The sequence below is a fragment of the Epinephelus moara genome, chromosome 17 (genome assembly GCF_006386435.1).
Source record: "Epinephelus moara isolate mb chromosome 17, YSFRI_EMoa_1.0, whole genome shotgun sequence".
NCBI classification, from domain to species: Eukaryota; Metazoa; Chordata; class Actinopteri; order Perciformes; family Serranidae; genus Epinephelus; species Epinephelus moara.
In genome coordinates this window covers 24349997-24377855 of record NC_065522.1, presented here as the reverse complement: position 1 = coordinate 24377855, position 27859 = coordinate 24349997, and the positions used below count along the sequence as shown (strand labels likewise).

At 41.8% G+C, this 27859-nt stretch overlaps 1 protein-coding gene across 2 annotated transcripts in view; it reads right to left on the bottom strand.

Annotated features, from left to right (window-relative positions):
* Nucleotides 1-27859, bottom strand: part of stim2b (stromal interaction molecule 2b) — a 79127-nt gene that overhangs the window by 30055 nt on the left and 21213 nt on the right. For both annotated transcript variants that reach the window (XM_050067675.1, XM_050067674.1), the window contains exon 2: nucleotides 10225-10355. In XM_050067675.1, coding sequence (XP_049923632.1) covers nucleotides 10225-10355 — 131 coding nt within the window. The remainder of the gene's footprint in view (nucleotides 1-10224; nucleotides 10356-27859) is intronic.

The following is a 27859-nucleotide window of genomic DNA, read 5'->3' as shown; positions in this document are numbered from 1 at the left end:
CAGGCCCTGGTTGGCTAGTGAGGCAAAAGTAACAGCACTGGAAGCTCCTATTGGCCCTGGTGAGGTGTAAATGAAAAGGCCAGGCCTGGCTATTTCTGTAAGCTGAAACCATTTCCCTCAGTGGAAACAAAGCTTTTATTTACTTTAATTTCACAGATAAGAAACAATAAATTGTTAAGACAATAAAGCCTCCACAAAAATAGCATTTTAAGTCTTGTGTGTGATTTATCCTGGCTTCATATGAGTAGAGGACATCTCTGCTAATCGCTAGGCTAATTTACACAATGTAAAATGCCATGGGCTTGTGCTAATAACGTTAGCATGTTGTATTTGTTTGGAAAAAGTGTTTAATATAAGACAGTTGTTCTGTCAGTGAATCTTGTGAGTTGTAATGGAGCAGAATCTTAAGACGTTACCTTTGTTAAATGTTGCTGTTGTCCCTGGCTTCATATGAGAGGAGAAAAAGTCCGCTAGCTGCTAAGCTAATTTATACAATGTAAATAGGCTTGTGCTAAAAACATTAGCATGTTGTATTTGTGGGGAAAATGTGTCCAGATAAAGACAAGTGTTTGTCTGTGAAGGCTGCGAGTTATAGTGAAGCTGATTTGTGTACTTGTGTTTGAAATTGTCTCTATTAAGCCATGTTTAATGTGTGTTTAATGTGTGTTTTGAATCAACTATCAACTGTATAAACTGTATGGAAAAATCTCTGACGGATGACACATTTTTATATTATCATATCTAAACTGTAATGCAGGTGAATAAAATTCCATTTACAGTGCTCACAGAATTTAAAAATTACACTTCAAACTCTTTACTTATCAAAAATAATATCCCTGTTACTGCACTTTAGAGGTGTTTGAAGGTGTATTTGTTGACTTTGGAGGGAGCAGGCCACCAGTTTCACCCTGCATCTAGTCTTAAAGCTAAGCTAATCATCACCCAGCTCTATCTCTATACACAGACACATGAGTGGTATCAGTCCTTTCATCTTGGCAAGAGAACAACTCACCACATTTCCCAAAATGTTTGACAAATTGCTGGATATCACAGGGTTTAAGAGAGAAAATATGTTTGGGGTTTTGAACCATCCCTTTAATTAAAGCTCTACGCCTGGATTCAAAGCAGTAGGTCATAAATAAATTCTCTCTTAAGGGAACATTCCCAGACAAGTCAACAAACACCTTCTTGAAGCTTCTGAGACTCCTCCTTTCTATAGACACAGCCGAGACGCTCCATTAGCCTCCTCAGGTTCCCTCTGTTCATACCCGCCTGGACACGAACAACTCATTTATACAGTATGCTCGCACACATGCAGAACTCACATGCAAGCCTAATTTTTCCACTAAGTTGTTATGCATGGCCTGTCAAGAACTAATAAAGCACACACACACACACACACACACACACACACACACACACACAGGGGCAGCGCCATCACCCCCCTGCCGTGACGTGAGTTGGGTTCTTGCAATTTCAAAGTGATGCAACACGATCCAGCCGAGCGTCTCCTTGGCAGACAAGCAGCACGCAGCCCAGCACCCTGAGGAGAGGACGTGCACCTGCCGTCCCCGGTGACTGTGCTCAGCAACAGACCCCCCCGCACGTCGCTCAAAACCCTGGCGACGCCCAGACTCAGAGTAATCAGAGGCAGGATTATGTTTAACAGGATTACAGCTGGATTTGACCCCTAATAAAATTCTTCCACGGTGGTTGAGTTACAGATGCTTTCGGAAGCCAAAAAAAAGGTGATTACTTTTGATTTTTATAGTATACATACACATCGTCAAGAGGTCCAAGTTTCTGGTTTGGGTTTAGACAGACAAGTGAGATTTAAGACTTTTTTTTAAATGGTACTTGGAATAAAATTTATGATCGATTTTACCATATCCAAAATTGATTTATTACTAAGGATTAGGGACAACCCATAGTTGTAGCAGTCTTAAGACTTTTGAAAGGTTGTTTCAAGACATTTCAAGACCAACTAAGGCCTAATTTTTAGATTAATTAATTAAGACTTTTCAAGATCTGAGGAAACTAGGGATGTCAGTCCCAGTTTATTTTACTTTTAATAGCCTGAAAGTCATTAACTGGTCACCAACTGGTTATTTTTTGAGAACAAAAATGCAAAGTAACGTAAACTACATGAGGCCTTTCCTCTTAGCCTGGCACTCCACTGACTCAGTGAGCGTTAGCGCCGCAGTTTAAAGCGCTATCCTTTACGAGGTGGCGTTTTGTGATGTAATTTTCTTCCCTTTAATTCTATTTTCTGTTGGCTTTACTGACAAACAGCTGGCCGCGTTAACATGCAGAAACATAGTGGCCACTGCCCACCCTCCAGTCTCCACTGGTTAGCTAACGTTAGCTTTGGCCGCTCTGCATTGTGCACCAGCTTGGTTCGGTGGGGGCTAGCCGGCAGTGGTGCTCTTTTATCAACTACTGCTGGCAATTGCTGTGGAGACATGGTAGCCATCGTCTGGTCTCCCCCCAGGTCGCCTGAGTGACCAAGCAGCTTAATTTTGTGTTCCCTTTAGCATTAGCACCGCTAGCTGTGCCGACACTGATAACGGTGCTAACAGAGCTTACAATGCTAAAGGTGGTTTGCAGCTCAACACTCAGCTGCTTAGGCGACCTGGGGGGAGACCAGAAGATGGCCATCATGTTTTCACAGCAACGCCATTGGGTCAAAACGGCATTACTAGCAGTTATTGCCAAAGGAGCGGCACCGCCAGCTGGTGCGGAGTGCAGAGCAACCAAGGCTGACGTAAGCTAACCATTGGAGACCAGAGGGTGGCTGGTGGGAGCTATGTTTTGGCACGTTAACGCGGCTAACTGGATGTCTGTTAGTAAAGCCAACAGAAAATTAAACAAAAGGCAAGAAAGTAACATCACAAAACATAAAATTTCACCACCTTTAAAATGACAGTGCTGATAACAGGCCATTGGGTCAGAATGGCGTTAACGTTACTAGCAGTTATCGCCGAATGAGTGGTGCCGCTAGCTAGCTCCTACCAAACCCAGGGGGTACACAGTGCAGTAAAGTGAAAAGCAGCCAAATCAACCTACAGACTGACATGTGTAACTGGTCAAAAATACTCTCAGCAGTTATGCTATTACCTGTAAACCACTGACATGCCTAGCAGGAACCCATTTATTTTAGCTAACGTATACAGGCAGGGGAAAATGATTTGACCGTTTTGATCTGAGACCATCTTCACGAATAGAAAATCACTTCCTGGGAGATCTTACGGGCACTTCAAATACAATTTAATCAAGACAGTATATTAAAATAGGGGTAAAATTGCATTGTGTACCTAAAAATGGACCTTTAATCTTCATCACGCCAACAGATTCCAACAAATATCTGTGTTTGTGTTCTGCCATGAATCACCGCTCCAAATATCCACTTCAAACACAGCCAGAGCCTTTTTCTGTTCAACATCCTGACTGATAACTCTGTGATGGCACATGTCAGTGATACTGCAGTCGTAAAAGGAACTGAGGTACTTTTTGGCCTCACCACTTCCTTATTTGCTGTCCTCACCATTGCACACACTGTCAATTACTGTATGTTCAAACACATCAGTGGGTGCCCTTTTTGTGTGGGTGGCTCACCATCGATGGTGAAGCAGCTGGGTACTGCAGCTACAGATAGATGCTGTGGTGACTGGTGCATCTGGTGTCAGTGACTCAGCAACCTGTAAATGTTCTGAGTGTGTGTGCGTTTTATCTGTGTGTGGTGATATAAACTGTGAAACACGGGAAGGTGTTGATGTCTGTGAGGGTTAATTTCCCTGTAACTTAGCAACACTGATTGTTGTTAAGTTACGGAGGAATTTTAAGGGTTAAACAAATGTAACACTTCAGTGATACCAGGTAACTCAATGATAAGACAACATTGTATTTCAAATATACAGAGCAAAAAACAAACTACTCATGTTATGTTACCGGAAATAGGCTGCGCTATGGCAAATAAAACACTGTACTGTGTTTCAGTTCTCCCAGTTAAGGCCTTGACTGAGGAAGAGTGAGTTAGTACAGCATACCAATGTCTAGTTCATGCTTTACTTGAACGTGGACATGACAAATTACCTGCAATCAAAAAACCATTAATAAGTGTGAAGATGTTTCCAAGGTCACTAAACACTGCAGCTTCATCCACACTAACACATTTTTCATTTTAAAATGAAAATAATCTCCATAAACATGAGCTTTTTGGCAGCATTTCAGAAATAATCTCCGTCCACATTAACACACCTGAAAACATATCATGACCGTTCACGTACACTGGGTATTAGGGCTGGGTATCATTTAAGAAACTGCAATACCAGTACCCTTATAGTGATACCGAAACAAATGGAGTACTTTGTTTGATACCTTTTTTTCCCACTTCATTCCATACCAGTTTGGTACTGGATCAGAAACGAAAGAAGAGTAAAGGAAAGGACTTGGATCAGAAAGGAAAGGACAGGAAAGGAAAGAAACGGAACGGAAAGGAAAGGACTCAGGTCGGAAAGGACTTGGATCAGAAAGGAAAGGAAAGGACTCAGATTGGAAAGGAAAGGAAAGGAAAGGAAAGGAAAGGAAAGGAAAGGAAAGGAATCGGATCGGAAGGGAAAGGAAAGGAAAGAAACGGAAAGGAAAGGAAAGGACTCAGGTCGGAAAGGACTTGGATCAGAAAGGAAAGGAAAGGACTCAGATTGGAAAGGAAAGGAAAGGAAAGGAAATGACTTGGTTTGGAAAGGAAAGCATTCAAAGGAAAGGAAAGGAAAGGAAAGGAAAGGAAAGGAAAGGACTCAGATCGGAAGGGAAAGGAAAGGAAAGAACCTGGAAAGGAAAGGAAAGGACTCAGATCAGGAAGGAAAGGAAAGGACTCGGATCAGGAAGGAAACGAAAGGACTCGGATCGGAAAGAAAAAGAAAGGAAAGGTGATGTTTTCGCATTAATTTTTTTTTAAAGACCTAAATATGAACAAAACGATTTCTTCAGAAACTTGATGTCAAAAATCATCAATGCATTAATCCACATAACTATATAATGTACACTCTGCTTCACATGGATGATTATTACTGTCGTACAACATGCTTTTACAGCAGACATGAATGTGGCAAACAGGGGAGACTGGCCAGAAAAAAACTACAGAATATGTCTTAAGTTTGGGATCATGTTAAGCTGGAAAAAAACTCTAGTCTATTGTAAAACCAAACTATCCTACCAAAATAGCACAAAGTCAAAGCTTCAGCAGCTCAACAGAAAGCATCCTCCTGTCAACACATCCAGTCCACAGAGCAGACTCGACACAAGGTTCAAAACTATAATGGATCTAAAACAGAACAGACACAAAGTCCCTCCATCAGATTGTCCTTAAAACACAAGTTTTCTCATATTTTGTGTAAAATATTCATAAATCATTTCCCTTACGGCTCAACCTGCTGGTGTCATTGTCACCATATATCACCACTGACCTCACATCATCTTCACCACCGGCGTAAGAATCTCTGAAATGCATGTCATGAAAAACTGGATACCCTGACCACGGCTATAATATTACACATACAAGCATCCTCCCATCTTAGTTATCCTCTCAGGTTTTGGGATGAAGGTGTGAGGGCGGCAGAATAAGAGAAGGAAAAGCAGGAAGTGCCAGTGAGATCTTTGTTGGCTGAGTGTAAAGTTTCAACCGGGTGGCGAAGGGGCGAGGGGGTTGATGAGGTCTCGTCCCCCTGAAGGCCAGATAGGGACTGACATCCCCCGGCCCCACACTCGTCACCCCCCCTCATAACACTGTGTCACTGCTCTTGACTCATCGCTGCCGGGAAGAGATGGACATTGTAATGAAACCAACAGTAAATAGGGTCCATTTCTTTAACCCACACACCAACACAGTGGGACCAATTTGGGATTTGGTGTTGCGCTTGGGGAACTTTCGTCAACAGGTCAAATAACATGCTTTCTGCTTAAAGCAGAAATTCTACTTTAAGGTCATGTATATGATATACTGTTAAGAAAACACAGTTAACCTCGTAATCACATACTGAAAGTTACTTTTATTAATTTTACAGAAATTCAGTTGACTCTGTCTGAGGCCAGAAAGCCTTGAATTGGTATTCATAAGGAGAAATTTGATTTCAATTTGCATAAAGTACCTGAATTTGAGCCATTTTTTCTGAAAAAGTTAACAGTGAAAAGGGACCTATTACGCTTTTCCATTTTTATGTCAAATATATAATGTTACAGTTTCAGATGTTCATATCAAATATGGATATATTTTAATAATCAGGTTAAGGTATTTAAAAGTAATCCCTGTGAGCAAAAACCTCAGACAATTTCTGAATCCTCTGAATGTTTTGTTCTACTTTTGCCACAAACTGAAGCCAGATCGTGGTCATCTGCTCCAGGTACATTACTGCAAATGTTTACATTGCGTCCACTGCTACATGTAGCTACATGCTAACGTCAGGGAAACATGGAATCTTTGTTGCCAATGTTGTTGATTTCTATCTGATTTCGGAACATATTGCTGTTGGAACATGTCTGGTTGTGAAGATTTTGGTTTAGAAGTTTTACTGGTGATTTTTCATAGTAGAAAGTGACGCTATACCCCGTTAGTCATTCCTCTGCTGCAGGGACGCTGCTACATGTAGCCACATGCTAACACCAGGGAAACCTGTAATTTTGGTTGCCAATGTTCTTAAATTCTCCCAGATTTTAGATCATGTTGCTGTTGGAAAACTTTGATGTGAAGGCTTGTAGTGGTGATTTTTTACAGTAGAAAATGTCGCTACAGTGTTACCTTGTTACAGTCATTCCCCAGGAGCAAGTCCACCGCTACATGTAGCTACATGCTAACATCAGGGTAATATGTAATCTTGGATGCCGATGTTGTTAATTTCTCCAGAATTTCAGATCATGTTGCTGTTGGAACATGTTTGGTTGTGAAGATTTTGGTTTAGAAGTTTTACTGGTCACTTTTTTTCACAGTAGAAAGTGACGCTATACCCCGTTACAGTCATTCCTCTGCTGCAGGGACGCTGCTACATGTAGCCACATGCTAACACCAGCGAAACCTGTAATTTTGGTTGCCAGTATTCTTAAATTCATTTAAATTCTCCCAGATTTTAGAATATGTTGCTGTTGGAAAACTTTGGTGTGGAGGCTTGTAGTGATGATTTTTTACAGTAGAAAATGTCGCTACAGTGTTACCTCATTACAGTCATTACCCAGGAGCAAGTCCACCGCTACATGTAGCTACATGCTAACATCAGGCAAATATGTAATCTTGGATCCCGAATTTCAGATCTTTTTGCTGTTGGAACATGTTTGGTTGTGAAGACACTAGCATTGCAACAGTATGATATTTTCATGGTACGATAACCGTCTCAGACAATATCACAGTTTCACAGTATCAATGTATTATATAATTATCAGTATTATTGGTGAAAATGGCCCTTAAAGGAATGGAAACAGAGGGGTATTTTTTGGCATGGTATACCACTGCAACCCTAGAAGCTCCTGGTGTAGAGGCTTTGATTTTGCTACAGTAGAAAATGCTGCTACATGGTTGCTTCATTACAGTCATTCCCCAGATGCAAGTCCACCGCTACATGTAGCTACATGCTAACATCAGGGAAACACGAAATCTTGGTTGCTAATTGGGTTTGACGAGACACTAAACGGAGTGTCTCAGACAGAGGGTGAATACAGGTGTTACAGCACAGACAGAATGAGGAAAATAAAGTGTTTTTCTGAACATTAAAGCAGGTAAACATGTTCGAGTAGAAACCCAAAATACAAGTATGAACCTGAAAATGAGCAGTTTTCAAAATGGCTGTTTCAGACTTGATCACAACCCAAAGTGTGAGACAAAAACCATCAACCCTTTTCACTTAATATCAGTTAACCTGGCGGTGAAAATCTACCTGTTTCAGTGCCGAACTCCTGGTCACACGATAATGTCCACCTTTCATAAGACTAACTGATAGACAGCCACTAATTTGGTGAAAGGAGCATCCATCATGTTATGAAACCCTGCCCCGCCCGCCGCCGGAGCCCCGAGAAGAAGCTTGGAAATCCTCAGTAATGAGCAGCGGCCAAAAACAACTGCTGGATAGAAACAGACACAGCTCATTGCCCTTATAAAGACAAAGGGTAAAAACAGGGTAGAGGGGCAACGTGTAATACACTCCTATACAGTACAGCATATACAGGCATCAGTGACACATGTACAGATGCACATCGCCTTCATGTGGGCCGGGGGCCAGTTCTTACACTGCAGCCCTCAGGGGTCTTTAGACACGACTCATCCAGCGTCCAGCTCTTTACCCGGGGGCCACCAAGGGGCTGAGGGGTATAAATGTTTCTCACACCAGCACTTCTCAGCCAGTTAAAAATGACTCCTGCCAACACACACATACTCACACACACAGAATGTGACCACGGTCCGAATGGTTTCTTTAAGAGGTCGCTGATTACCAAGAGACGCAGAGGCCACGGCAGGTCAGAGTGCTCTCAGATGTCAGTGCTGACCCTGTAGTCCCCCATAGAAAACTGTCCCTTGTCTCCTCATGTGAGCATGTTTGTGTTTAGGCTACATTATATCCAATTAAAACTACAAATATCAAACATTTTATGCTTCAAATTATAGCTAAATATTTGTAAAAATGCCTCGAAGGATCTGTGTGTGTATCTACTGATGTGTCACTATGTTAAAAATGCGGACACCAATTTGGCTCCCTTCTCCGATGATTAACAGCTTAATATTAAAAATTTATTTGACTTTTAGGAACAGCTACAAAGTCGAACACACTTCCAGAAGCTGTTATTCACTCTTCACTAAATATTTACTTGAACGCAGGGCATCCACTTTCAGAGGTGACAGGCCAGTATTCTTGTGTCAACACCAGAGACATTTGCAAGCAGCCCGGTTTGGTTAACCTAATGATCTACAAAACACTGGTAACATGAGACAGCCTGTGAAAGTGGTCAAATATCCACAATATGAGAACCATCAAAGTCAGACACAGTTTTAAACTCAACAGTCACAAAGGTTTTGCTCCTGTTAAAACGTTGTCTTGAAAATATAAAGAGCCAGATTATTACATTTTAGAAATTAAAGGGTAAGTTCAGTGTTTTTCAACTCTTCAAATTTTTTTCATGTTTTTGTGTCTAAGTTACTAATGGAGACAACAATGTTTGAAACTGGTCCAGTATTGAGCGAGAGCATTGCAGCCAGCAGCGGTGAATCTGGCTGCAATGTAACCACTTGGGGCATTTGTGCACTGTCAACTTACGTCCACTAAACATATTTGATTTTGCCACTGACAGGCTCAGATTGTTACTTTGAGTGTCTGACAACATTATGGAAAGAATCCCTACTGAGATAGACCTTTTTGTTTAAGCAGAAACAGACCTGAACTTGTCATTGCCAAACCAACCAAACTCCATTCAAATAAACAGTCATTTTAGCGTGTATAGAGCCAGCGTATTTTCATATTTTACTGGATGAATTAAGGGTTTATTTGAGCCATACCAGAGTTGGTGATTGTTGGAACAGTGTAAGATGACCCAAGATGACGTTTGTGAGTTTTATTTTTCTTCTGTCGACCTAGAATGAAGTGTGTTTTATGATTATAAAATCACTGTTTTTTTCAATGAAGTCTGGTGTGCTTGGCCATGGCTATTTCGCGGCTGTTTCTGGTTAAACAAAAAGGATCCAACTCTTAAACAAAAAGGTCTATCTCTGTAGGGATCCTTTCCATAATGTTGTCAGACACTTTTAATAACAATTTGAGCCTGTCAGTGGCAAAAACAGGCACAAAAGCGATGTTGCACCTATGTCCAGAATGGTTAAATTGCAGCCTGCTGTAGAGGTCTAGCTCAATACTGGATAAATTTCAAAAATTGTTGCTCCCATTGATCTCTTAACACAAAAACAAGAGGCCGTGTGTCGCAAACTGAAGTTAAAAACCCCAATAGAGAAGCATATTCTGAATGCACTATATAGGCACTCTGAAACCGAATACTATCAACATATCCTGCTTGTCATAATTGGAAAACCTTAATGTGGAACAAGGCCTGATTCGGAATATCCAAACAGAGTAAGGTGTTTACTTGACCTGTATCAAATTCAGAGTACTGTCATATTCAGAATAATATTGGAATAATAGTGTGCATGTAAATACAGTCAGTGTGCTCAAGTCTCTGTCTTTTCCCTTAGAAGCTCACCTCCACGCTCTCGTTGACCTCTATTCCCCCGTCATTGTCATCGTCCAGCTGTTTGTGGATGTGCCGCAGCGCCTCCAGACTGAAGCGGTCGGCGTCGCCCATGCATGGCGGCATCACTATGAGACAGGGGTCTGCAGGGAACAAAAAAATTCAGGTCAGAGACGAAAGGTCAAGTGAAGTTTAACAAGCCACCAGAGGAAGTTTACACAATGATCACTTCCAGTTACTGTCAGGAGCAAACCCCATTAGCAGTTAGCATATTCCTAGATCTCTGTGTCACTTTTAATCACAGCAGTACATATAGGCTACTTTGTGTTTGGATTATGTGTCTGCAAACCGTCTGCATCTGCATCTACAGACTTTGTGCCAGCCATCTTGTAATGAGGTTTGGCACAGATGTTCATTTAAAACACCATGACTTCTAAGGAATTGCTGCTATGTGACAAACTGCATACTTGGCACACCGATGACACATCCTGCAAAACACAGTTTACATTCCTCTCCAGAGAGAGCGAACCACAATGACACATCCATTGTAGTAAAATTAGGTTATCTTTGCAGAAATAGTCCATGTTTATTTAGTCCATACAGTCAGATAGTCCATATAAACCACTTTGTTCATGAGAGTAAGCTGACATGTTCAAATCTCTGTAAGCACACTGAGCTATAACAATTAGTTGATGAGTTTGCTTGACAAAATTAATTCACTACTATTTTGATAATCATTTATTTGTTGATTTTTCCTAGCAAAAAGGCCAAACATTTGATGGATACAGACCCTCAAATGTGAGAATTTTTCTGCTGTATATTATAATAAAAATAATCAGGTTGACATTTAATGAGGCTGTAGGACATTGTTCACTGTTCTCTGGTGTTTTACAGTACAGTGACCAGACGTCCCCGATTTCCGGGGACAGCCCCCGATTTGGGTGACCTGTCCCTGGTAAAAGCTGTCCCCGAAAATGTCCCCAATTTTGACATTGAATGGGGGAAAAATGCGTGCAGANATTTTTCTGCTGTATATTATAATAAAAATAATCAGGTTGACATTTAATGAGGCTGTAGGACATTGTTCACTGTTCTCTGGTGTTTTACAGTACGGTGACCAGACCCCGATTTGGGTGACCTGTCCCTGGTAAAAGCTGTCCCCGAAAATGTCCCCAATTTTGACACTGAATGGGGGAAAAAATGCGTGCAGACTCAAACACCAGTTATTACAGTAGTCAGTAAACGCATCGCCAGAGAAGACGTCGTATGATGTACGTATAAAAAAAAGAGCACAATGACTAAATTATATAAGTTTATTTGTTTGTTAGCATTAGCAGACTCAATTTATAAGCTCATCATTTTTTCTCGGAAACACTTATGTGAAATTTTGTAATAATTACTGTATGTAGTCTTTCGTCATGGCCAAAAACATGTTTTGTGAGGTCACAGTCACTTTGGACCACCAAATTGGTGATTGTAAGTGAATGTTTGTGCCAAATTGGAGGAAATCCCCTTAAGGTGTTTTTGAGATATTGCATTCATGAGAATGAGATGAATGTAAGGCAGTGACCTTGACCTTTGGCCACCAAATTGGTGAGTCAAAGTGAACCCTTGTGCCAAATTGGAGGAAATCCCCTGGAGGTGTTACTGAGATATTGCATTCACGAGAATGAGTTGGATATAAGTGACCTTGACCTTTGACCACCAAATTGGTTAGTCAAAGTGGACACCTGGGCCAAATTTGAAATTTTTCTTTTTTAAAAATCCCCTTTAAGTGTTTTTGAGACATTACGTTCACAAAAATGAGACAGATATGAGGTCAAAGTGAACTTCACCTTTGACCACCAAAGTCTAATCAGTTCATCATTGAGTCAAAGTGGATGTTTGTGCCAAATTTGAGGAAATCCCCTCAAGGTGTTTTTGAGATATCGCATTCGAGAATGAGATGGATATAAGGTCAAAGTGAACTTGACCTTTGACCACCAAAGTCTAATCAGTTCATCACTGAGTCAAAGTGGATGTTTGTGCCAAATTTGAAGATTGCGATATCATATTTATGGGATTAGGACGTATAAATAGATGGACAGACAACCCAAAAACATAATGCCTGAGCCATGGAAATCGCCAGCACAGAGGCATAAAATATTTTTTTATTATTACCTGTAAAAAGTACAGAACCATTAAGAAAAATTAAGACCTCGTGATCCCTCCCATAATTTTGTTTTCGAAGAAGAGCATTGCAGGACTACTTTTTCTCCTATTTGCATCCCTTCCAGGCAATTTGTGCTGACCTGGCTCCACCTGCCTCCGAGGAACTGTGACCACACCTGCCCAACAGGCATTTATTAAAATGAATGCCACTTCCTTGTGTGATTTGGAAAACAGACAAATTATGAAATGAGTTATGTAACACAGCTCCTGGTAGTCATACACCGTGAAAATCAGGTGAGTAAAACAGGTTGTCTAATATCTCACAAGGGCCTACACTTGAACCTGAACTTTTGAGTCCCTCGGTCCGTGGAGGTAAATATTTAATTTGTAAATCTAGTGCTTTGGTGCGTCTAAAGTGATTCCACTTGTGGCTGTTATCACAAATATCTCAAATGTTGACGACATATGAAGCCTCTCAGCCTTCCCACAGCAGCACACAGTCAACTCAGAGCTCCTGCTGGACTCACTTGTGTGCTGTTGTCATTCCTGCAGCGTCCCCAGGCATCCCCCCTTGTTTTTATTCAGTCCCCCTCCCGTCCCACTGGGGAAATGAGCCCATTACTTCCAGCCTCCCAAGCCATGGACAGTTTGAGCTGGACTGGAGCCAAACTGTCTCAATGGAGCCACAAAACACACACACACACCAGCAGATTCAACAAACCGCAGATACACTGGCTCATACACACACATGTAAAGACACATACAGGCTGAAAAACCACATTTCAAGAAGATTTAAGTCCCAGTCTTTAAATGCATCACTCCATAAACTAGACAGAAACAATTTTTAAAACCTATGACCTGTTTAATGTTGATCCAAGTAGTGAGGTCTTGTCCAAGCCCAACAAATAATGATGCTGCCTGTTTGGCAACAGCTTCAGACCACAGACAAAGCCACACACAGCAGCCGAGGGAGACACAACAACACCCAAACACGTAGACAGAATGCGCACCCAGACATGTGAATCGGGTTCTGGCAATGAGCGGTGTTTTTCTGTCAGAGGACGACAGGAAGGCCACCAGAAAATGCCAAAAAATGCAAACAAGGGACATTTTTGTAGTGTTATAAATGCTTTTGGGTGCACGGAACGCAACTACACAAACTTAAATCAATTGCACAAACTACTACAGAAATGTACAAATAATCTCATGCCTTTAAAGCTGGGGTAGGCAGTTTAATTTTGGCATCATTGGGCAGAAATCCCATAGCAACCTTTGAGCATATTGTGATTCAAGTGGACTGAGAGAACACCAGATTTCTGCACCTGCTCTTGGCTGTTCTACAAATGCAGATGTACGTGAATGTCCCTTTGGTGAATGCCTGATTCAATGGTAGAGAATCCTGCATTGAAAGTTGCTTTTCCAGCATTGGTCAACAACTGCCTCCACTGCAAAGCAACCCAAAAAATGAAAGACGGACTTATCCAAAAAGAGAGTCGGACAATAAATGAAATAAAACACTTATATACATCAATTAAGTGTTTCAGGATGGAGCGAAAATGTTGACAATAGTTTAGCCTTCTGCTAACCGGAGCCAAAGCCTCACAGCTGCAGCTTCAAGTTTATGTTTATGTAGCTAATGTTAGCCAGAACCTCAAATAACAGTGTGTCCTCTGCCTCATTCTCCGCCGCTACAGACTCCTGTGTCTGTTCAGTAAATATGAAGCTGGAGCCAGTTAGCTTAGCTTAGCATTACAACAGGAAACAAGTGACTGAAGGTTAAGCTAATCTGTGTCTTCCGCCTCACTCTCCGCCACTACAGTGCACCTGGGAGGAGAGCAAGTAGCAGCTCCAGAGACTGACCCCCAGCCAGCAGCTGCTGCTGCCTGAATCCAGCCAGCACAAACCCCAGTTCCAAGGGATCGGACAGCCCACTCAGCAAACTTTATGTTGCTGCCGTTACACAGGTTAAAACTGGGGCTGCCACTGGCCACCAGCCATCTGTGACACCTGGTGCTGGGGGTTTGTGCTGGCCGATTATGAGCTGCCAAAACCACCAAGAGAAGCTTCCAAGCTGGTGTCCACTCTCCTACTCATGAAGCAGCGGAGGGGAGCAAGGCGAAGGAACCATGGGGTGGCTAGCTAGCTTATTCTTGTTGTCTGTAAACAGAGAGCGGAGCAAGGAGGGGCTGTACACTGAAGTAAGATTAAATAAAACCATGTACAGGAAAGACTGGGTTACTGCATGTAGCGTGTGCATATGTTCGTGGTTATCTGGTGGGTTTAGGACAGAGAGAGAAGAGCTGCAGGAGGAAGTTGTAATTTCAAATGTCATTTTTTGCCTTTTCCATATTTTTGTCTACCACAGCTTGAAAGCAGGAGTTCAAAAGTTTGACAATTTGAGTAAAGTTAGCTTAGCATAAACACTAGAAACAGGGGGAAACAGTTAGCCTAGCTCTGTCTGTAAGTTAAGCTAAGTTAATCACCTCCTGGTCCTAGTTCCATACTCCACACACAGACACATAAAACTGTATATTAAAGTATTTTATATATAAAAAGGACATTATAAAATACATTCACTACTCTCAAATACAAGTCAGAACTATTTTGGTAGCATGTATAAGCATATACAGTACAGTGCATAGGCGACCATGTGGCCTTTTGTGTGGGTTTTTGATGTAGGATCTGTTTACCGTAACAAGACTTGACACTTTGGTTATAGAGTTGCCACTTGGCAATCCGCAGAAGAAGCAAAAGGAGACATTTGATTGGACGTGTGCCCGAGCTAAGTTTGGCTGAGAGGACACTGGGGAGGATGTTCCATGTCGAATGGAGAAACTGGCATTGCCAAAGGGTTGGACTGAGCCCACACGTCGATACAGTGCCAGATAACACAGCGATCATTTGTTTTTGTGGAAAGAGATACAGTGCGTTGGGTGAAGTGGGTGAAACCACAGCGGCTTTAAAGTCTCCACCTGTTCACATGATGATGGGGTGGCACTGAACTAAATGTTTAACTGTGTTTGACTAAGCTGCTGCAATGACAAAATCACCAGCCACTTCCTGGTATGACCACATACAGTACCTGTTTGAGCTTTACCAGACTGCCTGGTGTATAGGCGCACATACCATAAATCCTCTAAACACTGTGCACTACAAAAAGAGTGGGGAATAAAACTGCTGACATTTAATTCTCAGCTTCAGCACCAGAATCAGTATATGGTTTATTACCAAGTATGTTTCATTTCACACAAGGAATTTGCCTCAGTGTTTGGTGCTTATAATAGACATTTAGAGGAAATAAAAATAAATGCAAAGTATTGCAACAGTCAAGAATGGAAATATAGAATAATAATACAATATGAAAAAAGTATTCTATAAATTAACATATCAAATATGTACAAGATAGCAGTTTCAGAACGAGAAAGCTATACAATTTTGTGCAGGATGTGCAAAAGTTCACAGTACAGCAAATATCCGCAACGTACAGTGGTGCTGATACAGATGTGTGTTAGTGTTTTGCATACAGACAGATTATCATTATTGAATTTTAAAGTTCTATCTGACATTGTCAAAATTGAGTTATTTACAAATTCAAAGGTTAGACCTGTCACGACAACAACTTTATACAAAATTTGGCCGAAATTTTACAAAGCTTAGCGAAACTCTGTAACCAACGCAGTTCCCAGAAGAAGAAGAAGAAGAAGAAGCTGAAGACGGAGAAGAAGAAGAAAAAGCAGAAGAAGAAGTAGAAGAAGAAGAAGCAGAAGAAGAAGAAGAATGAGATGTAGAAGAAGAAGAAAAAGAAGAAGAAGAAGAAGGAGAAGTAGAAGAAGAAGCAGAAGAAGAAGAAGAAGGTTAAAACTACAAATGATGGACTTTTTGGCTCGTTCCCAGGGGTTGGCAAGCTAACACCTATCAGGACTGTGCCTCTACGACTACAAAAGTGCAGCTGCAGGCTACCAGTAAGCTACATTGTGTCATCTTGTAAGTATTGTTTCATTTACTTCAAACTTGTGCAAGTAGGCGGGATGGTGAGGAGAAAAAAAAAGGGAGAATCGCTGCACCCGAGTCTTAAAATGGTCGGGAAAACCCTGCTGTTTATTTTGGCACCATGTTGGCTAAAATGTTGGTGACATTCTTATGTACAAAGAAAAAAGAAGCTCGAGCAAAAGTTCTGTCAGGAAGACAATACTTTTCATGCTCAGGCTGTAAGTTTCTCTCACCCTACCGTTCACTCCTTGCACGCATGCTCACACACTGTCTCTAGGTGTCATTGTCTGGGTCTGTCAGTCGAATCATCCGCCGTTTTCAGCTGAATCACAATCAACCAATAGCACAGCGACACACTTTCTCTGTCAGCATGTGGTCAATATGGTTCTTTCTCTGTCGTAGTTCTTTCTTGCTGCTGTTGTGTGCACCCTCCACCTCCCCATCACCACCTAGTCTTTACAGATTCATCAGCCTTATACGCCTCAGCAGTCAGCAGCCTCAGAGTCATCAGCCACCTCCATCAGTGTCTGGACTCCATGGGGGATTTATCCTGCTGCAGCTCAGATGTCCCTCAATCACAAAATATCTCCCTCTGGTGTCCAAGCGCCAAAGACTTCTATTAAATCTTAATCAGCACAAATCATCTGTTAATCTGTGCACTCATATTTCATATTAAATATTATTTCTACTTCATTCTTCTGTCTCTCCTGATAGAAATATGCTTGTAAACACAATATCAAAGTCTCGGCCTCATTGTATGTATCTGTTTGAATGCACAAAAGAGGATTCATCAGTTTCTGCATCTTTATGTCACCACACTGCTCATCAGCTCTTTAAGCTAACCACACCTGTGACAGGAAAGATGATCAACACACTAAATCTCTTTTAAAATCAGCCTTATTTCAGCAGTGTGTCTGTCTCAACTCCGAAAACATCTGATGCTTGAGAACGAGTTACATAATGCATTTGCTTAGCCTGCCAGTGCAGTTTACATAGCCCTTTGTTTGCATAGCATGCATATCTATTCGGCTGTTTGGTTATTTAAACTCAAATACTTTGTGTTTTACATACACACAGATGGCTGCACATCCGCCTGCGAATCCCACTTTAACTTTCTTTGTTTTACACAGAGACAACAGAACTGATAAGAGCATGCTTTAACAAACAACTTCCTGTGATGTTTATCTTTTTTTTTTTTTTTTTTTTTTAATTGTCACTTCTTTCTATACTGGTGGCCTAATTCTGTTCTGCATGCGTGCCGAACATCTCATGAACCGACTTATCTTCTGAAGCTCACCGAGGAAAAGATAATTCTAAGATAAAAGATTAAAAATAAAAAATAAACGCTGTCATTCACTGACAGTATTTAGGCTGGGCCACCTGGTGTGCAATTCACAAATATGACAGCACGAGCCTTTCCTTCCCGGGTGTCCTATTTTTGAGTATGTTTGAGTACGTTCAGGGACAGTTGCGAGCGCTACAATGAGGAGCCATGCGACAGGAAGTGGCCTTCGGTGACCCCGAGCAATCCGGGGGGACGCATGCAAAATCAAAACAGCCGGGAGAAGCAGTCCCAAAAGATGACAAAATTGGAAAGCACTGGGTTATTTTTAACCCATCAGGCTCCCAGTTGTCAGGATGTAAAAGCTCAACAATGGCAGAGGTCTCCCTCGCTCAAACACACACACACACAGATGTTAACCACACACACACACACACACTCAGCAAGCAAGCACAAGCAGGAAAACAGTCGTACAGTAATTCACTTTGCCATAACTCACAAATGCGTGCGAGCTGTCACAGAGGGCGGCAGGTTTGGTTCAAAAGAATCTGATAACAAAAGCGTTTAGCTGTCAGCCGCTGCCTTTAAAGTGAATCCCAACACTTCAAAATTATTTTTGTGCACATTATATGCATGTCATTAACAAAGCTCTGTCTCTGCTTCCACAGAAAGCTGTTCAGCCGGTGACAGGAGAAGCAGACAGGGAGGAGTGTGTGTCCAATGTGTTTTATGGTGACTTTTTGGGGACTTCCTTGAACCTGATACCTGGAGACACATGGACATCATGTTAAATAAGACTGAATCGATACAGCAGACCGAGCTCGCTGACCCCACTGCATTGGGTGTGTTCAAATGTTAGAGAACGACGTCTTCACAAAGTGTCAGATAAACATTTCCTCGTGCAGGTTTGATGTGGTAGTATGACAGAAGTGACAGTTATGGGAGTAAAATTAGTTCCTCTGCATCCTAATTCTCATACGTGTTCTTGTTCAGCTCAGATCAGCCGTATGACAGGACTGTACTTTAGGTGGGTTTTGTCTTTGTGCTGGTTTCTTATTCTTAGAAATGTTTCAGAAATTGCTGTAAGATGACACATCGTAGACACGACATTTTCAGCAATGACTAGAAGTTGTGTGCAATGCTGTTTAACACATATGGCCCCACTTGGATGGCGGCGCTATGAATAAAGGTCCAAACTCTGAGCTTTGAAAACACCATCAGTTTGAAAACACCATCAGTCAGACTTACACAAAACTCGGTAAAGACATCCATCTATACTTGCTCTACAAATCTGCCTCAAGAACCACTGAAGTCCGACCAACTGGAGCAGTGGTTCCCAAGTGGTCCAGCCACAGGCTCCAGATTTCTCCTTAGTCATTAGTTCAAGGTCTTTCTACCTCAATACAATTACCCACACTGTTACTTTTATTGATTCAATATCACATACACCATCCTACTTCTTCAAGTACTCAGTAAAGTACTTCACCAACTGTGTATTCATCCAAAGCTGTAAATAGTTCCCAAAGAACGCAGTATCTACTCCAGTTTGAGTAACGTTTACTAAAACCTACAGGGACCAATTGTCCTTGAAAAATACTGAGCCATACACAAAACTATATTTGTTTGTGACCCTTTTCAAAGGTTTACATCTTCATAAGTATATTGCAGAAAATTAAGGGATTTCTTAATAGCAAAAATGTCAAAACTAAAGGGTAAGTTTGGCCCCTTTTCACATGTTTTTGTTTCTAAATGAAAAATGGGAACAACAATTTTTGGAGCTGGAGTGAGACCCCTGCAACCAGCAGCGACAAAATAGGTAACCATTATATGTAACCACTTAGGGCATTTGTGCACTGTCAACTTAGGTGCACTGAAAGTGTTTGGTTTTGCCACTGACAGGCTCAGATTGTTATTAAAGTGTCTGACAACCTTATGGAAAGGATCCCTACAGAGATAGACCTTTTTGTTTAAGATTAAAATCCTTTTAGTTTAACCAAAAACGGCCCTAAATTCACTCTCCTCAAACCCACCAGACTCCATTTACATAAACAGTAATTTCAGCTTCTATAGAGCCAGCATGTTTTCACATCTAACTGGGTGAATTAAGGGTTTTCGTCAACCAGACCAGAGCTGGTGATTGTTGAACAATGGAAAGACGAACCAAGATAGTGTTTGTGAGTTTTACTTTGTTTCTATTGACTTTGAATTACGTGAGTGTCTGGTGGGTATGGCAATCATGATTTCATGGCCGGTTAAACAAAAAGGACTTTACTTTTTATGTGAAGGTCTGTCTCTGTAGGGATCCTTTCCATAATGTTGTCAGACACTTATAATAACAATCTGAGCCTGTCAGTGGCAAAAACGAAAACTTTTAGTGTTTAGTGCTCTCGCTCAATACTGGACCAGTTTAAAGAATTGTTTTCTCCATTAGTCACTTAGACACAAAAACACAAGAAAATATGGGTCCAGGTTAAAAAAAACACCAAAAAAAAAGATAATGAGATTGTTAACACAAAGCCCTGCAGCAGCTCAATCCCACAGAGGAAGCTGATAACAGGGCTCAGAGGGGCTTCATGTCAGCCTCCCACAGAGTGAGCCATCCACCGGGGAAGAGAAGGAGATATCTCTCCTCTCCCCCCCACCTCACTTCAAACCTGATCTTGGGTGCAGAGCCAGATTCAGTGTAAGAGTATCTGGGTTGTGGGTGTGGGCAGAGGCGACGTGGAATTAAGATAGCAGGATATGATGGGCTGGACCTGGGACTCTGGGGAGCCAAGGGAGCCGAAGTGGCCTCTTCTTACCCGCAAACTGCTCAAGATGTCTCTGTGTCCTCGGCTATTTCCTGTTCTCACACAGACACACACATTGTCTCCCTCTTTCTCGCCTGAGCACAGACACAGACGACAAGTCAAAGACACTAACCTTGCAAACACATACAGCACCTATTCACACACGCTCTCAAGTGTCTGGTGCCGAATGGCGGTACAGGTGGCGGCAGACTCAACAAGCAGACCGGGATGAAGTAATGCGGATGCAGACTGGAGAACATGTCTGCAAACGCTCCACATGGTAAAACAGATGAGAGTGAGCTCAGTTACACACAGAGAAGGGTTTCACCTCTTTGTATTTCAGCCTCCTGACAGTGACCACATCTCAGAACAGGGTCAAACTGTCTTTGGCTAATTGGGTCTGGTTTGGTCTTATATCCAACGCCACAGCTAGAAATATCAGGTGCATATGAAGGGTAGTGCAAGTAAAATTTGAGCAGTGCATGTAATTCTCGCATGTAATGACTGATTGAAGCAGTGAGCTGCTGCACCAAGCCACGGAGCTTGAGTATCTTGGGGTCCGCTTAGATCCGCTGCTCCTTCGCGTCAAAAGGGTCAGTTGAGGTGGTTCGGGCATCTGATCAGAATGCTTCCTGGGTGCCTCCTGTTAGAGGTGTTCTTGGCACGTCTCCACTGGTAGGAGGCCCCGGGGCAGACCCAGAATACGCTGGAGGGATTATGTATCTCACCTCACCTGGGAACACCTTGGGGTCCCCCAGGAGGGGCTGGAAAGTGTTGCTGGGGAGAGGGACGTCTGGGGCTTGGCCTGCTGCCTCTGCAACCTGGCTTTGGATACGCAGTTGAGAATGGATGGATGGATGTGAATAAATATGTATAAAATAGAAGAAAATAAGTCACCAAAGAAGTACTAATATGGTAAAAAGAAAAGTTTTCATATGAAGTGTGCTGTGGAGCTGCTCAAACTGTTGCCTTTGACCAAAATTTAAAGTAGTTTTTATTGTACATGTACTGTAATATCTGTCTGTACGGAGGGGTAGATTAAGAAGGATAAACACACCAAATGGTGCTGGAAAATGTAAAAACAATTGGTGCCAGTAAAATATTTTGGTGCAGGTGATTCCAAAAGTTAAATGCACCACTGTGTGTTCACAGGAAATAAGTATTTTGGGCCTTACATGCATACACAGCTTCCTTTGCCAGGGAACCATATAAATCAGAGGTTAATTGGGCAGCTACAGACTGTATGTAGTCTCAACGCTTCACTGCAAGAATCTGACATGATCCCTAAGGCCCATCGCCTCTCACTCAATGTTCCAATCACAGCTGAGCAAGAACATCCTCAACTTTCCTGGTCTGTGTCCAGTACAGTGCACTATATTCCCTTCCAGACATTTCATTTGAGTGTCAAAAATTCTCTATGAGATAGGCCTTTACAGTGCTGCCCTGAACAAGTGAGCAATTTCAGCTTCAATCAATGTTAACAAGACACTGAAAACAGCAAAAAAGATAATGTGTCGCCAACATGTGGGGCCTTACAATGACAAGCTAGACCCTGATAACATGAGAATCCTCTTAGGTTCAATTTAAATGACACCAAGTACCAGTTCTAACGAGTTGTAACTCAGTGTCACATAAGATTGAGAGGTAAAAAAATTTAACATAGAAACATATTTCCTGTCACAAAATCTAACATGAAACTGGCTGCAGCTTCCTCAAGGTAGATAAACTGGTTGTCGAGAAACATTAGCTTGCAGGGGAAGATTAGGATCAATTTCACCTTCACTGAATTTTTCTCTGTTACTGTGACAAACAAAACGCCAGTTAAACAGCAGAACATTGAAAACACTAGAGTTATCACCTCCCGGTTGTATGCCTTCACGCAACATAAATGTAAACTGTAAACATGGCTGCTTCACATACGTTTCCCTGGCAGCACAAAAGATCCTTACAATCAGTATAGTTTTAAAGAAGGCACACGAGATTCATGTCACCAGTTTGGTATCTGATCAAATGTCTCCCCTTCAGTTCCTGAAAAGTGACGCTGAATAAAGGCCGTATAGCCAAATGTTATGACGTCACAGTGAAGTTGAACTTTGACGTTTTGGATATAAAATGTTGTCACTTTAGCATTTTAACATTTTATTTCCTATTAGGCAGGAGTCCCATGTGTAGGCGCAGAGTCCTTGCCACGGTAGCCACAGGTTTGATTCCAGCCTGCGGCCCTTTGCTGCACGTCGTCCCTTCTGTGTCCCCCTTTCACTTTTGGATTGTCCTGTCTAATAAAGGCAAAAAGCCAAAAAAAAACTTTTAAAAAAGTAAAGAAATGCACTCAAGGTGTTCTTAGGATATCGCCTTCAAGAGAACGAGACAGGCGCAAGGTCACAGTGACCTTGGCCTCTCACCACTAAATTCTAATCAGTTCATTTTCAAGTCCAAGTGGACGTTTGTGTCAATTTTAATGTAATTCTCTCTAGGCTTTCTTAAGATATCGGGTTCATGAGAATGAGATGGATGAAAGGTCAGTGACCTTCACCTCTGACCATTAAATTCTAATCATTTCATCGCTAAGTCCAAGTGGACGTTTGTACCAAATTTGAGGAAACTCCCGTAAGCCCTCTTGAGATATTGTGTTCCTGAGAAAGAGATAGAAGCAAGATCATGGTGAGCCTTGACCTCTGACCATGAGCCAAGTCCATGTCGAACATCCACATGGACGTTTGTGTCAAATTTAAAGAAATTTCCGCAAGGTGTTCTTGAGACATTGTGTTCATGAGAATGGGATGGATGGACGTAGGGATGTAAGGTGGTACAGAGAGAGACAGATGAATAGAATGCTACTGCTGGCGTGGAGGCACAAAAAAATACCTGACCCTCAAAACATTTGTGATTGTTTTAAGAACGCTAAACTAACCCCACCCCCCAAAAAAATCCCTTTTGCAAATTACTTTATCAGCTAACGAAGCAACCAGTGGTGGATCCATGTAGAATAACGTTAGCCAAGTTACAGCTAGCTGGCTAACTTTGATTAGGTTACAGTTAGCTTGTTGGTCCTTAGCTTAGCAGAATGGATCTGCCATTAATGCCGTTTTGTAACGTTAGCTAAAAAGTAACAGTAGTAAAAGTAAAAAAGTAATTTGCAAACAAGTCCCAGGAGTGCAGATGAATTAGCTGATGAAATTTCTGATGAAGACTGAATGCTTTTATTACTGCATTCAAACATTAGAGCTGGACTCTAATACTCCACTACTATACTTCGGTATTTGTTCATTTGGTCTCAGTTTTCAATTTTGGATATTTGCGTTGGGGGGTTGTGTATAGGATAAGTTTCAAAGTATGCGAGTTCTGAGAAATGACAAAGAATAAATAAATATAAATCTTTTTAATACACATCACAAATCTTAAATTTCTTGGAGCTAGTGCACTGTATCTGTGCCTCTGTTTCACAGCACTCTGTGAGGCGTTGTCTCGGATTCAAAGCCTATCATTACAAGCAGTTATGTAGGTCTATAATTTATCTGTGATAAAAAGAAATGTCACAAGCTGTTATTATGTCATAAAATGTGCGTGGATAGGACGTCATTAACCAAACTCTTGGGTTTACAAATGTGATTTATATTAACAAATGACAATATAAAACAAATTACTGTAGAATGACCTAATCCTTATATATCAATGTCTTTAATTACAACAAAAGGCACGTGTTGCAGCATGATGCCGTCCATAGCAGTCAAGAAATGTCTGGCTGAGTCCTTCATGAGTCATGTTCAACACCGTACCCGAGCCGCACCCCCTGGCCGGAGCTATGAATATTGGCTGTTGATTACTAGTGAAGTTTCGGAGCCCAAAAAATGGTATCTTGGATGGCCCAATGATATTCAGGGGAGTAACCTATTCCATCATTTAACAGTAGAACATGTGGACACAGATACAGTAACACTAATGATCACTGAAGATAATTTGTTTTGTTCTCTTGTTGAGGTGAGTCGGAGGTCAAAGTCGGCGACAGAACTGATAGTCCAGTCAATCTGGGGTTTGACCCAGGGAAAATTACAATAGCAATCATTCAAAGTTTTTTTGTGATCTCTTGGGACATCAAAAAAACATATTAAAAGTACACCATTACATATTTAGTGGATCAAGGTAAATTCAAAGCTCAAAATTTGTCACAGCATCAGACAAAGAAGTGCATATCTCTGCTTCAGGACATGATATTTTCAGGTAGACTATATCCAAACATTGGGTTTTTAGGATGGTCTTTCACATGAGACCTTGAATGAGACCAAACTTGAAACATGACTTGGGTTTTTCATTCTTTGGTTTAACTGTTGGTGCCATTGAAGGTTGATATCTGGGCCTAAGCTCTACAGGGGTTATTGTTGAAATATCTTCTAGAGATAAAGAGTTTTTCATGATCCCAAACTAGAATATATCACCTTGGGTGGTACCAATTTCTGAAAATTCTGACCTGGGCCCATAAAACACGATCACCACCGATTTCCCATAAGGTTTTTGACTGTAACAAATATCCCGCCCCAGGGACAGACTGACAGGACTATGAGGACTCTTGTCTCTTGCAGGGACACTTCAGCATTGCACCTTTTTTTGCTTGTCTCATTATTCACTACACGACTCCTCTGCCCTGATGTAACAACAGCGGCTACAAGTCGGTGCGACCTCCTGCTTGGATGTCAAACAGTATATTACCACACAGTGTCGGCCGTGTCAGCAGTTCATTAGATCCACTGTCACTGCGCCAAACTCCTATCAGCTTTCTCGCATTCATGATGTATGCACTTACCATATGGACGATAAGTGAGATGTTAAATACATTCTTATGAATTCCTGCATTTTATTGCGGCAGTCATGGGTTAGTTACGAGCGTCGCTCCGTCTCACGTGTCTCACATGACCCCATCTCATTTAAAAGTCATGTGTCTTGTGAATAAAGCTAAAAATCCTAATCATGCTGCATTCAATGCACCAATTAGATGCTCCAGATTGTGTGAAAGTGGGCGGAGGAGGGAGGAATGTGATGTCGATGTGTACCAGACGTGTCCCCTGCAGCCAGCGCCCATATGGCAGTGTCATAAGTCAAGCTGACGGGTCAGTATTAAAGGCAAGTAAATAAAGCTTCTGGAGAGTCTACCATTTCAGCTCATCAGCAGCCATTAATAAGACACAAATATCATTACCGCCTACAAATGCCACCAGCTAGTGCAGAGAGAGGAGGGAGAGGGAGAAGGGTGGTTAGTTGAAGAGGAAGAAACAAGATACAGAAAATGTTTGTGTGCACAAGCTGTTAAAATGGACACGTTGTCGTGAGTCTACATTAAAAAAAATGACCTCTTTCACTTTGGTTTGCTGTTAAACGGAGTGACAAGAAAAAGCTCAAGGTGGCTTTAATGAAGTTGGCCAGCAGGAGGGAAGGAATCTGACAGCAGACATCTCTATCCGAAAATCAAACAAGTGATTTCCACATCTTGACACGCTTGAAAAACACTGTTTATTTGCCTGGCTTTGGCTCCTTGTTATGTTTGAGCTACTGCTATGCTGACAGGTGAGCTTTCTAACTCCCCAGGGTGCCCCAGGGCACGGCACAGGAACGTGCCACTACAGCATCAACAACATGCAACACACAAATGCATAATTGCCCCATTTCTCAGAGTGGGAGTCAAAAGTTTTCAAAGCAATGCACAGCGATGATGTTACTTCAGAGCCACCTACACAGAGGCAGAGTCCAGCCAAAATAAAGTCTTGCAAAACCACACACACACTAAGCTGCATGTGTCCGGGCTCAACATGTCTCGACTGAACCTGATCCACCCTGAACTGTATTGTCTTTGTCGCAATTTACTGAATGTGAGACGCAATGGGTTACGCAAACAATACAGGTGGAGGTGGAGCTGCTGGATCGGCTCCAGCAACTGCAGCGAAGGAAGGAAGCTAGAGTGGATTTTGAATGTGTTAATAAAAGGTCTGACGCAGTCATTTAGGCTCCACGGCTCTCAAAGGTCTGATTTTAAAGAAACCCTGTAGAGTTCGGGGCAATGTTTTTACAAGTAGGTTCCCACTTTGTTTGAGAGAAATGCTGAGTGTTACAAGAAGTCTACAGGGCTCCTTTTAAGGTACTGCATGTACATTTTTGCATGTGTTAATCATATTTTTTATTGCCAATAATGAATGTATTGTAATGTAACTCAAAAACTGAGACCTTCCCCGTCTTTCTCGGTTGCCTACAACAGCCTATGGACTGCCTTCTATCCAAAGGACTCAGGATAAGTGTCTGGGAAAGTCCAAAGGATGTGACCTTATATATGCTCCCAAGTGCCTTGCCTCTCTTCAGTAACAGCAGATAACATTTAGCTTAGAAATGGAGTCTGCTAACAACAACAAATGACAGTCAGCCACCACGACAGAGACCACACATGCTGTGTTTCGGGGACATACATTTTGGATCGGTGGCCTGGAAACTGACCTTCAGGCCGGAGATTAAGGGTACTTTCAGACCTAGAGTTGTCTTGCTTTGGTCTGAATCAGGGACTATTTTTATTACAAAGTTGTATAATTGCCGAGAGTTGGTTCATGTTCTCACGGCAGCATTTACAAGCGGACCAGATCAAATGCCTTGTGCAAGAAAGCTGCTCTTGATTGGTCAGAATTTCCATGTGGGAAAAATCCAGGAAGTAAACAAAACGTTGAAGAAGAGTACACTTGCAAGATAAATGTGACACTTTCTAATGTCACAAAGGAGGGACAACTACGCAGGTTGATTTTAGCGCTGCTCATCGTGGACTATATTGCTGTCATTGTTCATTTTAGTCAAACCATACAGTTTGAAAACGAGGCGCAGCTCCAACTAGAAAACAATGTTTTGATGCATTGGATGTGCTGAATGTGCATATTAAGGCAGTACAGGAGGAGGTGCACATTAATAATCCTCCAGGACTGTAACATGATCATGTTGAACCCAAACAATGTGTCCAAAGGCACCATTTTTCAGTCTCTCAGTCTAATCTTAGCTTACTAACGTGGTCTAATTATTAGCTAGCTGTCGCAGCAAAATACTGAAATACTGGATTCTGGATCATACTGAGTGGAAAACATCAGCTAATTCATCCAGAGTCCCAGGGCTGGTTTGCAAATTACTTTATTAGCTAACGTTACAAAGCAACTAACGGCAGACACATTTAGCTAAGCTAAGTTACAGCTAGCTGGGTGACCAGTGAGCTAACTGTAACCTAAGCTAACTTGGCCAGCTAGCTGTAACTTAGCTAACGTTATTCTACATGGATCTACCATTGGTTGCCTAGTTTGCTGATTAATTAATTTGGAAACAGCAAGCTAGTTAGCTGGCTAACCTTATCTTAGGTTATAGTTAGCTCATTTGCTGCCCCGCTAGATGTAATTTAGCTAATGTTATTCTACGTGAATCTACC